This window comes from Rhinatrema bivittatum, chromosome 10 (genome assembly GCF_901001135.1).
Source record: "Rhinatrema bivittatum chromosome 10, aRhiBiv1.1, whole genome shotgun sequence".
Classification (NCBI taxonomy): Eukaryota; Metazoa; Chordata; class Amphibia; order Gymnophiona; family Rhinatrematidae; genus Rhinatrema; species Rhinatrema bivittatum.
The window spans coordinates 110410700-110423658 of NC_042624.1; the positions used below are offsets into that span (position 1 = coordinate 110410700).

The 12959-nt window shown below is 45.3% G+C and overlaps 1 protein-coding gene across 1 annotated transcript in view; it reads right to left on the reverse strand.

The window, feature by feature from the left end:
• Nucleotides 1-468: 468 nt before the first annotated feature.
• The window catches only part of PRPF38A (pre-mRNA processing factor 38A), a 30130-nt gene continuing 17639 nt past the window's right edge, over nt 469-12959 (reverse strand). The window contains exons 6-10 of the mRNA XM_029618206.1: nt 10757-10869; nt 10163-10189; nt 9965-10062; nt 4334-4382; nt 469-713 (exon numbers count right to left, since the gene is read on the reverse strand). Of these exons, the coding sequence (XP_029474066.1) occupies nt 671-713; nt 4334-4382; nt 9965-10062; nt 10163-10189; nt 10757-10869 (330 nt within the window). The 3' untranslated portion in view covers nt 469-670. The remainder of the gene's footprint in view (nt 714-4333; nt 4383-9964; nt 10063-10162; nt 10190-10756; nt 10870-12959) is intronic.

Genomic DNA, 12959 nt, shown 5'->3' on the forward strand with positions numbered 1-12959 from the left:
ATGAAGTGTATCGCAGCAATGACCTGTGCTGGGCTTTTGTGACCAAAAGTACAAGGCCCTGCCTGGAAAGTAGACATTACCAGAACAGTCTTCCAGAGCACACTCAAAATAGGAATTTGCCTGGTTTTTGGTTCTGCTGCTTCAGCAAAGAGTGAGGTCCACATGTTCTTTTTTGTTCAACTACTTTCATATTTTCATTTGAAATAAAAAAAAAAAAAAAAAAAAGTACTTACCTTTTATTATAAGCACATACTTTTTTTTTTTAACCTGCCAATCAAGTCTGCATGTGCTGTAGTCATGGTTGACAGGTAACAGTTACAGAGCTTGGGGGATGCTCATAAGGATTAGCACAGAGGCATCTGCACCAGCCTTCGATCCAGACTCACAAGAGCTTTTCAACCTTTTACACTCTTTCCCTCTTCTGCCCCAGAAAGGTGGTTTTAATGACTGTCTCCTTCCTTATAAAAAGACAGGACATGTACTTCTTTAATACAAATAAGAGAGGCACGCCTTTACTTTTGGATAGTATCAAAAGAAAGCATGGGTTGTAGGAGAGAGAAAAAAAAAAAAAGAGAGCATACTGGGACTACTGCCACAGACATAGAAATGGAGCCAGACCACGGAGGTTATGCCTCTACAGTTCTTCTGAAGCAGCATTTCTAATCTTCTGCTATTCATTCCCTCGGCGACTCTTCTTGTGGCTTTTCTTAGACCTGTAAGCACACAGTACTGATAAATGTATATGTTCCCAGAAATCCAGAGCCCATAATCTTCCAAAGACTAAGACAAAGATGGAAATCACCACCCACAACCTCCTGAAGCCTTCCTGCTTAAGTAGTTGTACTTTTTGAAGATACCAATTTATCTATTTATGTGCCTCTTTAAAATGGGGTTCCTATTCGTAGCCCAGATCAGTCCAAACAAGTGGGTTTATACATGTCTACCAGCAGATGGAGGAAGAGAACAAAACTTCGAGGCACTGCAGTCTGACCAAAAAAAAAAAAAGATAAAAGTTAGAGAGAGAAATTTGTTAAAGAAGTTGCGGAAGCTCTCTGAGGTGTTAGGCTTCTTTGTTGACCATGGCGATCGGGGGTTTGAAACCCCTGCCTCGTGTTTGTCCTCGACTGGCCTGAGGTCCTGATAACTCAAGTAAGGTCAAACCCCTGCTCTTCACACCAAGTCTCAAAGACTCTCCACACCCACACATAGGCCAAAGATGTAGAAGTCTTCCGGGCTTGCAACAGAGTGGAAATGACATCATCAGGATATCCCTTACACCTCAAAAGCCAAGCCGTGAGACAAAGATGAGCCGCCTGATCTGAAAATACAGGACCTTGGAGCAACAGGTTGGGAAGATGAGCGAAACGTAGCGGCCCGTCCATCACAAGATTGATCAAATCCACAAACCAGGGCCGCTGAGGTCACTCCGGTGGCACCAGAATCACCTCCCCTGGATGAATCTCTACCCATAGGATCTTGCCCACCAGCAGCCACTGCGGGACAATGTACAGGAGAATCCCATGCGGCTAAGGGTGTACTAAGGCATCAGCTTCTTCCATGCCTTGTTCCCTTCTGCAGCTGAAGAAACATGGAGCCTTGTCATTCTACTGAGCTGCTATCAGGTCCTAGGCAGGGGATGCCCCACCTGCGACATTTCATCGCTTCTTCAGACAACTCCCGTTCTCCGTGATCCAGCTGCTGACAACTGAGGAAGTCTGCCTACACATTGTCTATCGCGGCTATATGAGATGCAGCCAATAACTCCAGATTCTGCTCTGCCCAGCAAATCAACTCTTGGGCCTCCTGAGCTACCGCTCGACTCTTGGTACCTCCTGTCAATTGATGTAAGCCACCGCCATCTCATTGTCAGACAGCATTTTCACCGGCTGCTCTCACAAGAGAGGCAGAAAAGCACGCAATGCCAACCGGACTGCTCTTATTTTCAACTGACTGATAGACCATGACGCCTCCTCTGGTATCACTGGCCTTGCACCGCTTGAGACTAACACACAGACACCCCCCCCCCCACCCCCATCACTATCCTGTTCAGAACTTCCAAGGCTACCTCCCCTGAACTGTGGTCTTGCAGAAGCCACCATGAGAGACTCGACTTGGCTATTTTTGTGAGAGGCAACGGTAGATGAAACTGCTCCAACAATGGGTCCCACCATGAAAGCAATGTGCACTGCAATGGCCTCATATGAGCAAACACCCACAGAACTAATTCCAACGTGGACGCCATGGATCAGAGGAGCTGAAGATAATCCCACACCCTGGGAAATGCACTATCCAAACAAACTAGGAACATGTCTTTGCAATTTGCCGATCCGATCGCTGGTGAGAAACACTCTCCTGATGCTGGTGTCGAAGCGCGCCCCCATGAACTCCAACACCTGAGATTAGCTGACTGACAGATTTACAACCCAACCCAGGGTCCTCAGGCGGTGCAGGACCACTGCAACTTCCTGGATACAAAGCTCCTCCAATTTTGCCCAAATGAGCCAATTGTCCACATATGGGTGTACTAACACGCCCTCATTACCATCACCTTGGTGAAGGTCCTCTGAGCTGTGGGCAAACTAAAAGGCAGGGTGCAAAACTGAAAACCCCCAGAATCATGAACCTCAGAAACTTCTGATGATCCGGGCAAACTGTAATGTGTAAGTAAGCCTCTGTCAAATCTAGAAAAGCCAAAAACTCCCCTTTGCGCACCACTGTGATCACTTAACGGAGCGTCTCCATGCGAAAAAGAGGAAACTTGAGCACCACATTCACCCTTTTCAGATCTAGGATCGATCGGAAAGCTCCCTCCTTTTTCAGGACTACAAAATAAATGGAATACCTTCCCATTCCCCGATCCTCCATGGACACAGGTACAATGGCTTTCAGCATCCTTAAACGGTTGATGGTCTCCCAAACCACCCGCCTTTTGTCTGCGAAAGCACAAGGGCACACCATAAACAAGTCCTTTCATGGATGAGCAAACTCTAAAGTGTAACCTTGACTTATCACATCTAGGACCCATTGATCCATAGTGATTTTGGCCACTCCTTAAAAAAAAAAAAAAAAAAAAAATTCCACCGACCCTCTATGGCTGGCACAGAAGAGTGGACCGACCCTGCCTTCGTTGAGCGGACTTAGATCCCGGCGCCCTCTAGCTGGAACCATCTCTATTTGGCCTCTGGCCTCAAAAGTACTGATTCCATAATGGTCGCCTCCCAGAGCTCTGTCTCAGAGCTCCTACCAAAGCTCTATTTTGCCGAAAATGCAGATTCGTTCAAAAGTGAGTCCGCAGGGAGGAGGAACTCCTGCTGATCCTCGGCTTATCCTCCGGTAGCTTGTGACCTTTGTTCTCGCCCAAAAGCTTCACCAGCTCCTCTAACTCTTCTCCACAAAAGATCTTCCCTTGAAAAGGTAAAGCCCCTAATTGAGACTTAGACCACATGTCCGCCGACCAGTTCCTCAACCAAAGGAGTCGCCTGGCAGAGACTGCAGACCCCATAGTCCTGGAGGATGTCCGGATAAGATCATACAAGGCATCTATTCCATAGGCCACCAGCCGCTCGGCCTCTGAAATTGAGATTGCCTTCTTGGACTGTAACTGACTGTAACGGACTGTAACCCAGCACAAACCAGCCCGAAGCATAAAGCTGCTGCACACTACAGCACGAATGTCCAGGCAGAGACCTCAAAAATCTTCTTGAGGTAAACCTCCAGTTTTCTATCTTCCATATCCTTAATGCAGCAGAACCAGCTACAGTTATAGTCGTCGTTTGTAACCACAGATACTGAGGCATAATTTTCGGAAGCCGCTCCTCATCAGAATCCAGATGGTGCATTCTCACCTGGGCCCACGGAAGGTCCCCCACCAGAGGCTCCCCGTCATTCGAGTCTCCCGAGGGCTCGTTTGAATCCACAGACCAGAAAGCCTGACTTAGGAGTCTCTGAATCCTGGTAGACCTTCAGGGAGGAACTACACCTATTTCCTTTTCTATTTTTTTTTTTTTTAAAACTACTCTTCAGCCTGGAGGTTTTGCACCACCACCATCTGCTGGAGACAGAGAAATACTGAGGGACTGCAGGTGGCACATTAGGTTATATGGCAGTGTCAGTGAAACTTTGTCTCCATCTGCTGGAAGGGAGGCAAAACCCAACATCTGGACTGATCTGGGTATGTACAGGGAACACTGTTTAAAAAACAGTTACAACTAAGGTGCTAGGACATTGTTTACCAAAACTGCAAGCAGCAGCTAATCACTTTTTATAAATTATGCAGCATACAACCACCTCTCTTTTTTTTAGGAGATATTTGAGGGGGCAAAAAAATCCTTACCTTTCAGGTGATTTAGAATGGCTTCTGTGACGGTGGCTTCTGTGATGACCTGTTAACAAAATAGTACCATTTACTCAGATATCTAAGTCAATGAGGATTCTAATAATTACTATACAGCTTTATGGTAAGAAGCATTTCTACTCCATGATATTGGCCAGATTCAAAATTTTTACATGGCTGCCCATTTCTGATTTCCAGTGCAATTACTATTTACTTGATAATTTCCTTTCCTTTAGTGAAGGTTAAGTCAATCCCAAGGAGTGAGTTGTGCATCTCTGCCAGCATATGGAGACAGAGCAAAAGCTAGCATCATGGCTATATAATCCTGCCCTGACATCAGCCCACCAGCATTCTCTGGAAATGCCAAACTGTGTACAAAACTGATTATACTCAACATTAGCAACCATTCATGTTTCTCAACCAACAAGAACACTGAGCTCAGCCAAAAGAAATAACCCATTTACCAAACTAAGGGCTAGAGAAGGCACTTACCAGCTGTCAATGAAGAGCAGGAATCATACTGCATAACTCGCCCTAAGAAAGGCTAACCACAGTTCAAACACGGGCAGCCAAGGGTGGGTCTAGGATTGATCTACCCTTCACTAAAGGAAAGAAAAATCATCATGTAAGTAGTAACTTCTCCTTTCTTACCATTCACATTAGTTTAGGCAATCCCAATGAGTGGGATGTACCAATCTCGAAAGGGGTGGGAGATTGCTAGCAGTCCAGTCAATACCGCCCACGCAAATGCAGCGTCCCCCCTAGCCCTAACTTCCAAGCAGTAATGCTTGGAGAAGGTGTGCAAAGATGACCAGGTTGCTGCTTGGCAAATTTCAACAAGTGACAAACGAAGCTCCGCCCACAATACCGCCTGAGCTCTCATGGAATGCGATCTAATCTGCCACAATGGCTTCCTTAACTCAGCCCGCAACACTGGTGCTTCCTGCTTACCTCCGCAATGGAGTACAAACAAGTGCTCAGACTTCCAAACAGATTTAGTCATGTCCAAGTAGCACAACAAATGATGCTAAACGTCCAAGGAATGCAAAAGGTGGTACTTAGCTTTCTCTCTGCTCCTGTCCAAAGTAGGCAGAGAAATGGACTGATTTAAATGAAAGTCCGAAACCATTTTGGGTAAAAAGGAGGGCACAGTCCGAAGTTGTACCGCATCCGGAGTCATACGGAGAAAAGGCTCATAGCAGGAAAGAGCCTGCGTCTCAGACTGCATCTCAGAAGTGGTGAAGACCAAAACTGTGAAGGACTTCAAAGGGGCGTGGGATAAATACTGTGGATCCATAAAGTCTAAAGGATGTGAATGAAGAGAAGAGGCATGGGGGTAGTTTGCGGGAATTACGACTACTACCTGGAGATTAATACCCTTATTCAATAAACATACTCACTGTCAATGCAACTCCAGCATTGCTCTATGCTTCAACAGCAAGAGGAAATGTGGAAAAAAAGGATTTGCATTCACAAAAAAACCAGGGAGTAGCTTGTGGCGGTTACTACCCCAAACCAAATAAGTCTGATACTTCACTTCAATGGATATCCAGCATAGCTCTCTTCTTCAACAGCAGGGGGGAAAGACTGATACTTCACTTTCAGTGCACATCCAGCATAGCTCTCTGCTTCAACAGCAGAGGGGAAAAGAGGAAAATTCAGGCAACAACCAACCAGGAATGAATTACATAGTCTGGGCAAACAAATAATTATGGGAGTAGCTTGCTTGTTACGGCGGTTACTACCCTGAATCAATTAAGCCTGCTACTTCACTGGGAATACATATCCAGCGCAACACACTGCTTCAATGGCAGGGGGAATAAAGAAAAGAGGAATTATAGTCAGTCAACAACTAACAAGGACTGAATGGCACAGGCTGGGTAAACAAATAAGCGTGGGAGTAACTTTCTTATTGCAGCAGTTGCTACCCCTGACTAATTGAGCTGGATGCAGCTCCAGTGCTGCTCTCTACATCGATGGCGGGGTGGAGGGAAATTGGAACCAAGGGGTGGCTGATGGGGGCCAAGAGTAACAGATAAGTATGAGAAAAAAAAAGTGTGAAAGCTTGCTGGGCAGACTGGATGGGCCGTTTGGTCTTCTGCCGTCATTTCTATGTTTCAATGTGCCAAACAGATTGCTGCCAGAAAAACTGTCTTTAAGGTAAGCAGCCCCAGTCGAAAGGCTGGATCTGCCAAAAACTGAAGGACCAAATTAAGGTCCCACAGAGGCACCAGAAGCCGCAATTGGGTGGGGGGGGTGGGGGGGGGGGGGGGGGGGGGGGGGGAGAAGATGCCTAACTCTCTGCAGAAAATGGGCACATCTGGATGGAAAGATAAAGGCCCTCCACTGACTCTTCCTCTATAATAAGTCAGGGCTGCAACTTGAACCTTCAAAGTGTTAAAAGCCAAACCCTTAAGCAAGTAGTCTTGTAAAAATTACAAAATCAACGGAAAATCCACCTTGTACGGCTGAGTACCTCACTCAGAACATTAAGCCTCAAAGATCCTCCAAACTCTAACATAGGCCTAGAGAAGGAGAACATTTCCAGGCAAAATATTCCAACTTCAACAACCAAGCCCTTTCAATGGCCAAACCATAAGAGAGAACCAATTAGTTTTAAATGTGCTACTTGCTAACTTCATGGAGTGCCCCCTAGTCCTATCTCCTCTGCAGAGACCAGCACAGAACCATCTGCCGCTTTGATCTTAGTTATTTGATTTTGTGCTGTTTCTTCAGTTTTCGTGATAGCAGTCTGCCTACTTTATTGCCCCATTCAAAATGGTCTTGTTGCACCAATTGTAGTTTATAGGCTATATCACTTGCTTGCAGTGCCTTTAATGCACTTCGAGTGCTCTGGAGCTGAGTATAGACTCTGGGAGACAGTGATGCTTTGTGTTGCTTCTCTAAAGCAGAAATATCTGAAAGTAACGCTTTAACTTTCGCCTTTGCTGTCTGCTTTTGGTAGGAAGCTTGAGATGAGTTTTCCCCGAAGAACTACTTTTAAACATTCCCAAAGTAGAGGTTTAGTGTGCGGATTTGTTCCACTAAATTGTTGATATTCATCTATCTCCGAGCACATTTTCTGGCAAAATGCGTCATCTTCCAATAGAGAGTCATTTAATTTCCAGTACTTTAACCCCATCTGTGATCTGCGGGTCTGTACTGATACCCATATATTGGGGCGTGATCTGACCACTTAATGGGGCCAATCCCCGGTTCTCTCAGTTGCAAACTGAGCAGTTTATCCACTAAAAAATAATCAATACGGGAATAAGAGTGATGGGGGTGTGAAAAGAAGGTGTAATCCCGCATGGTAGCATTTCTATGGCGCCAAATATCCAAGGTATCTCTGTCCCTAATAAATTTCTTAAGACGTTTGCGACCCTCAGAAGCCCCTTATCCCTCCACCTGATGAGTTATCCAAGCGTGGTTGGATGGTGAGATTAAAATCTCCCGCGATAATCAGGTGGCCCTCCTCTACCGTGTTCAATACATGGTCCACTCTATCCAAAAACTCCTGTTGGGCACTATTCGGAGCATAGATATTCATTAGTGTATAGATTTCTTTATCTAAATCTATTTGTAGTAATAGATAACGCTCCATAGGGTCTGCTACATTTTTGAGAACCATCCCCTGAAAATCTTTATGTAAAAGTATGCTGACTCCCGTTTACTTCCCCATCTTGGAAGCCGCTGCATGAAATTGTCGTGGGTAGAGCGGCCATTGAAGCAATCGTTCATATCTTTTTTTCAAATGCGTTTCCTGGATAAGTATGATGTCTGCCTTTGATTGTTGAGCCTCAGTTCTAAAAAACTGAGGGCTAAAACGTTCACCGTTGAACCTCTCTTGGCCTGCAACCACTAATTGGAATTTAGGTCCATGGCTGTCAAAGCTACCAGACTGAAAGCAATCTACTGAGAGAGGGATCGCACAGTATCACCTCAGGAGGCAAGAATTGCTACACAGACAGCTCGTCTTTCCGATACCTCCTTTCCAAATTCTCTCTTTTCACTCACAGGCAATCCCCCTAAAGGTAAATACATGTCCACCATCTGCTGGAGACTGAGAATACTGGCGGGCTGATGCCGGTGCAGGGGTATATATATTATGACGTCAGCTTTTGCTCCGTCTCCATCTGCTGGCAGAGGTGTATAACCCACTTGTTGGGACTGACCTACCCGAATGCTAAGGAAATCCTTTTCATGCAATAATTTACATTTGGATTTGGTCTTGCATGGTGTGAAGTAGTGGTAGTCAACTTTAGCAATGCTGTGGATCTTATAAAATTTACAGAACAGCATCCCCAACAGCTCATACAAGAATTTTTCACAGCTGTTAAACTGGGAACAGGAACTTTATGTTGCCTCAGTAAGAACTCCTTTTCCTTTGCAATTCTTGGACTTACAGGCAGGTGGCAGCCTAACTCCTGCTGTGCTCTGCAGTTTTTGGCAACTAGGACCAAACAGGTTAACCTGCTGTATACCCCAAAGTGAAGCTTAAAATGCATACTCCGAGACTCCACAACAAGGTGTAATAGTGCAACATTCTTTATTACTATTGGCCAGGAATCCAGTGCCCTGGGTTATCACTGATCATATAGTATAAGCACTAGTGAGGACTGTCCCAGAATTCACTAGAGTTTTTAGTTTTGGCTGGGAGTGCAGAGGAATCACTTTTGTGTCCTTCTGTGCCCTGCCCAGCTCTAGACATCCTTTGTGAGGGAAGACTAACCTGAACTTCCCAGGACACTGGCTAATTCTAATAAAAGTTTTCAAGATAGTCTTAACTATATGAATCCTTGTTATTTTTACCTTTGGTTGTTTGCAAATTAAAATCTCTTTTGTTTGCTGTTTCTAGTATTTATTAATAAACTTTTTAGTTTATTGGCTCTGTCCCTGTGACCAATTTGAGATGCCAGTATTTTTTGCATTTCATTTGTAGGTACATTTCTAGAAACTACTCTCTGTGTTTTGTGGGGTCTCACTGTCCCTAGAAACTACCTGGGCAGGAGTGGCCAACTCCAGTCCTTGATAGCTACAAATATAGGCTTTGTTTCAGGAGATCCACAATGAATATGCACGAGATTGGAGGCAGTGTATTCAAATCTCTCTCATGTATATTCACTGTGAATATCCTGAAACCTGGTATATTTTTGGCTCTGGAGGACTGGAGTTAGTCTCCCCTGCGCCAGGGGGTAGCTGCAGGGTTGGGTATTTGCCCAGAGGCAAATAAGAACCCAGCTGGATGGAAAGTTGCCAGTGTAGGGGCACATGCATAGCTGCTTGCAAGGCCTGGACACTGCTTGGCAGGACCCTCTAAGTGCCCTCAGAGATAACCCTGAGTTATTGGTAGTGCTAAGGCAGGAGTGGCCAACTCCAGTCCTTGAGAGCCACAAACAGGCCAGGTTTTCAGGATATCCACAATGAATATGCATGAGATAGATTTGCATTGCATTGTACTGCTGACCAGATTGATTTACAATTGTTTGTGGTTGCCCTCTTTTTCTTGACTTCTTATTTGGGTTACCTCTGGCTCTCTGTGGTTATGATTTAGGCAGCTACAGTCCATAAAGCAAATGCCAATGTCTGAAGGGTTTTAAGCAGAATTCAGATCTCATCTCAGATCAATACCTGGAGATTTGGATCTTGATCGGTGGCGCCTTTCCCTGGACCTGCTCCGGTGACGTCTCGGGCTTTTGCTGCGATGTCGCTCCCGGCGTGGTGAGAGACTGAAAGAAGAAAAATAGATGATATAAACATTGTATTCAATTAAAAATAAAAAATACACACACACACACACACCATGGCTCAACAAAACCTGTTTCTTACCTTCTCCTTTTTGGGGAACGGCTACGTCTGCAATTGGAAAAAATAAATAAGGATTTTGTTACAGCCTGCAGCCCAAGTTCTCATATGGGAAAGAAGTGTGAATGAGCACCACCAGCTGCCCTGATCATTGGAAAAAATCTGCCACTCTCTTGGTTCAGTTATCTCATCTTTGTGTTTTATTGCTAGGTCTGTATATTTTTCATTCTACTATTCTTTATTTCAAATACATTTTACTCATTTGGATTAAAAAAGGTTTGTAGATTAAAGAATAAAACAAGACTAAGTGGGTGAACATAATCTCTTCCTGAATCCAGTTTGTTTATGCGATCCTCAGCCTCTCTGTGTGACGCCTACATGTACTGCTCCATATCAGAGCCCAACAGTACCCTGATGAACTTTGAGGTCTAATGCTAGGGGCAACTTTGCAAACATGTAAATGCCAAGATCTCCTTGGGATTCAAGCAAACATTATAATGGTGGGGTGGGGGATTTCTTGGGAATTTATTATCCCAAAATAATTTTGCTGGTCTTGCTGGAGATGCTAAGGCAGTGGATGTAGTGTACAGAATCCTGCAGCATTTTTGAAAATGTTACCTTCTTGGAGATCTACTTCGGCTCCGCCGGTAGCGTGGCGAGGGAGATCTACGCGGCCTATCCAAGTCTCGATAGCTTCTTCTGTGGTGATCAGGTGATGGAGCTCTATCCATCTGGAAAAAAAAAAATAGTGTAAGTTCCTTTCATACCATTTCACTATTAATCTCTCACAATATATTATGGCTCTAAGAATACCTCATTAAGATAAGACATATCTAACAAATGTTTAGATTGACATGTCTACAGTAGTCTAAAAAGACCCTGATAACCTATGAAAACAGAAATATGTTATTTTGTTTAGAAATAGTTCCTTGATTGGTTACTGTTTGTTTTAAAGGAAAATTGGTTCTTACCTGCTGAGTTTTGTTCTTGGAGTACTGCAGATCAGTCAAGATGGGTGGATTTATGCATCCCTACCAGATGGAGGCAGAGAACAAAACTTTGAGGCACTGCTACATAATCGAGAGTGCCACCTGCAGTCCCTCAGTATTGATCTGTACCCAAGCCAAGATGTCTACTTTAACAAACCCCAATAAACCTTGGGCAAACAGAGACTTTAAGTTGGAGCCCCCTGCAAACTAGTCCCCCTTGACTTAACAAAACATATACCAACTATGTAGAGTTTTCGTCACTCTGATCAAATCGAATGTCAGCTCAATCAGCTTAGCCATCTCCAGCAGCAAGGAACTCTTTCGTCAGAAGGGAGCAGGTCTCTGGACTGATCCGAGGTACTTTGGAATGAAAATTAGCAGGTAAGAACCAAGTTTCCTTTTCCTGAACGTACCCGGATCAGTCCAGACTCTTGGGATGTACCCAGGCCCTTCTATACTGGGTGGGAACCCGAAAGACCAGTGTGCAATACACTCTCCCCAAACATCGCTTCCTCTGGAGCTCGCACATCTAAGCGATAATGTTTGGTAAAAGTGTGGAGGGAAGAGAACGTCGCTGCCCAGCAGATCTCCTGCTGAGAAAGCAGTGGACACACTGCTCACGAGGTCACCTGCGCCGTAGTGGAATACGCTCGCTACTCCCCCTCGGCACCGGCTGACCCTTACAAATGTAAGCTGAAGCTATCATCTCCTTTAACCAGCGAGCAATCGTGCCTTTGGAAGCCTTATTTCCCTTCTTTGCTCCACTGAACAGGACAAACAGATGATCCAATCTCCAAAAGGGATTTGTCACCTTGAGATATCGCAAAAGGATACGATGAAGTTCTCTAGCCATCGAAGAATCGGCTGTCAAGTTTGAAAAGGCAGGAAGCTCGACCACCTGATTAAGGTGAAAGGAGGAGACTACCTTCGGCAAAAAGGATGGAACCATCCGTAGAGAGACTCCATCTTCCAAAAAACGGAGGAAAGGATCCCTACACAACAGCGATTGCAGCTCAGAAATTCGCCTAGCCAAACAGCCAGCCACCAGGAAAACCATCTTCACGGTTAAATCTTTCAACGACACCCTTCGCATTGGCTCAAAGGGGGGCCCACACAGCACCTGAAGAGCAAAATTCAAATTCCACGCCAGACAGATCTTCCACAACGGAGGACACAGTTGCTTTGTCCCTCGCAGAAAATGAGCCACATCCGGATGAGACGCCAGTGGCTTTCCCTGAATCCTGCCGTGCAGGGAACCCAAAGCTACTACCTGGACCTGAAGGTAATTATATGCTAGCCTCTTAGATAACCTGCACTGCAGAAATTCCAAGATCTGCAGGACTTCCACCTCTAAGGGCTGTACTCTTTCAGCAAACACCAGAATTTGAATACTCTCCACACCCGGACATAAGCCACCAAAGTGGAAGGCCTCCTTGCCTGAAGTAAAGTTGCAATCACCGGCTCCGAATATCCGTTCAAAACGGAGCTGCTGCCTCTCAAAAGCCAAGCCGCTAGACAGAAACTATCCTCTCGGTCTGAAAATACAGGTCCCTGTTGAAGTAACCCCGAGAGGTGAGCCAAGCAAACAGGCCTGTCTACCGCGAGATGCAGAAGGTCCGCAAATCATGGCCGCCGTGGTCACTTGGGTGCCACCAGAAATACCTTGCCCGGATGAATTTCGATGCGCCACAGTACCCACCCTACAAGCGGCCATGGAGGAAACATCAGCAAGAGATGTGTTGGCCTCGGCTGAATGAGAGCGTCGATACCCTCCAATCAGACTTCCCGTCTGCGACTGAAAAAGCAATCCCTTCCTTTTTTGGCACTACAAA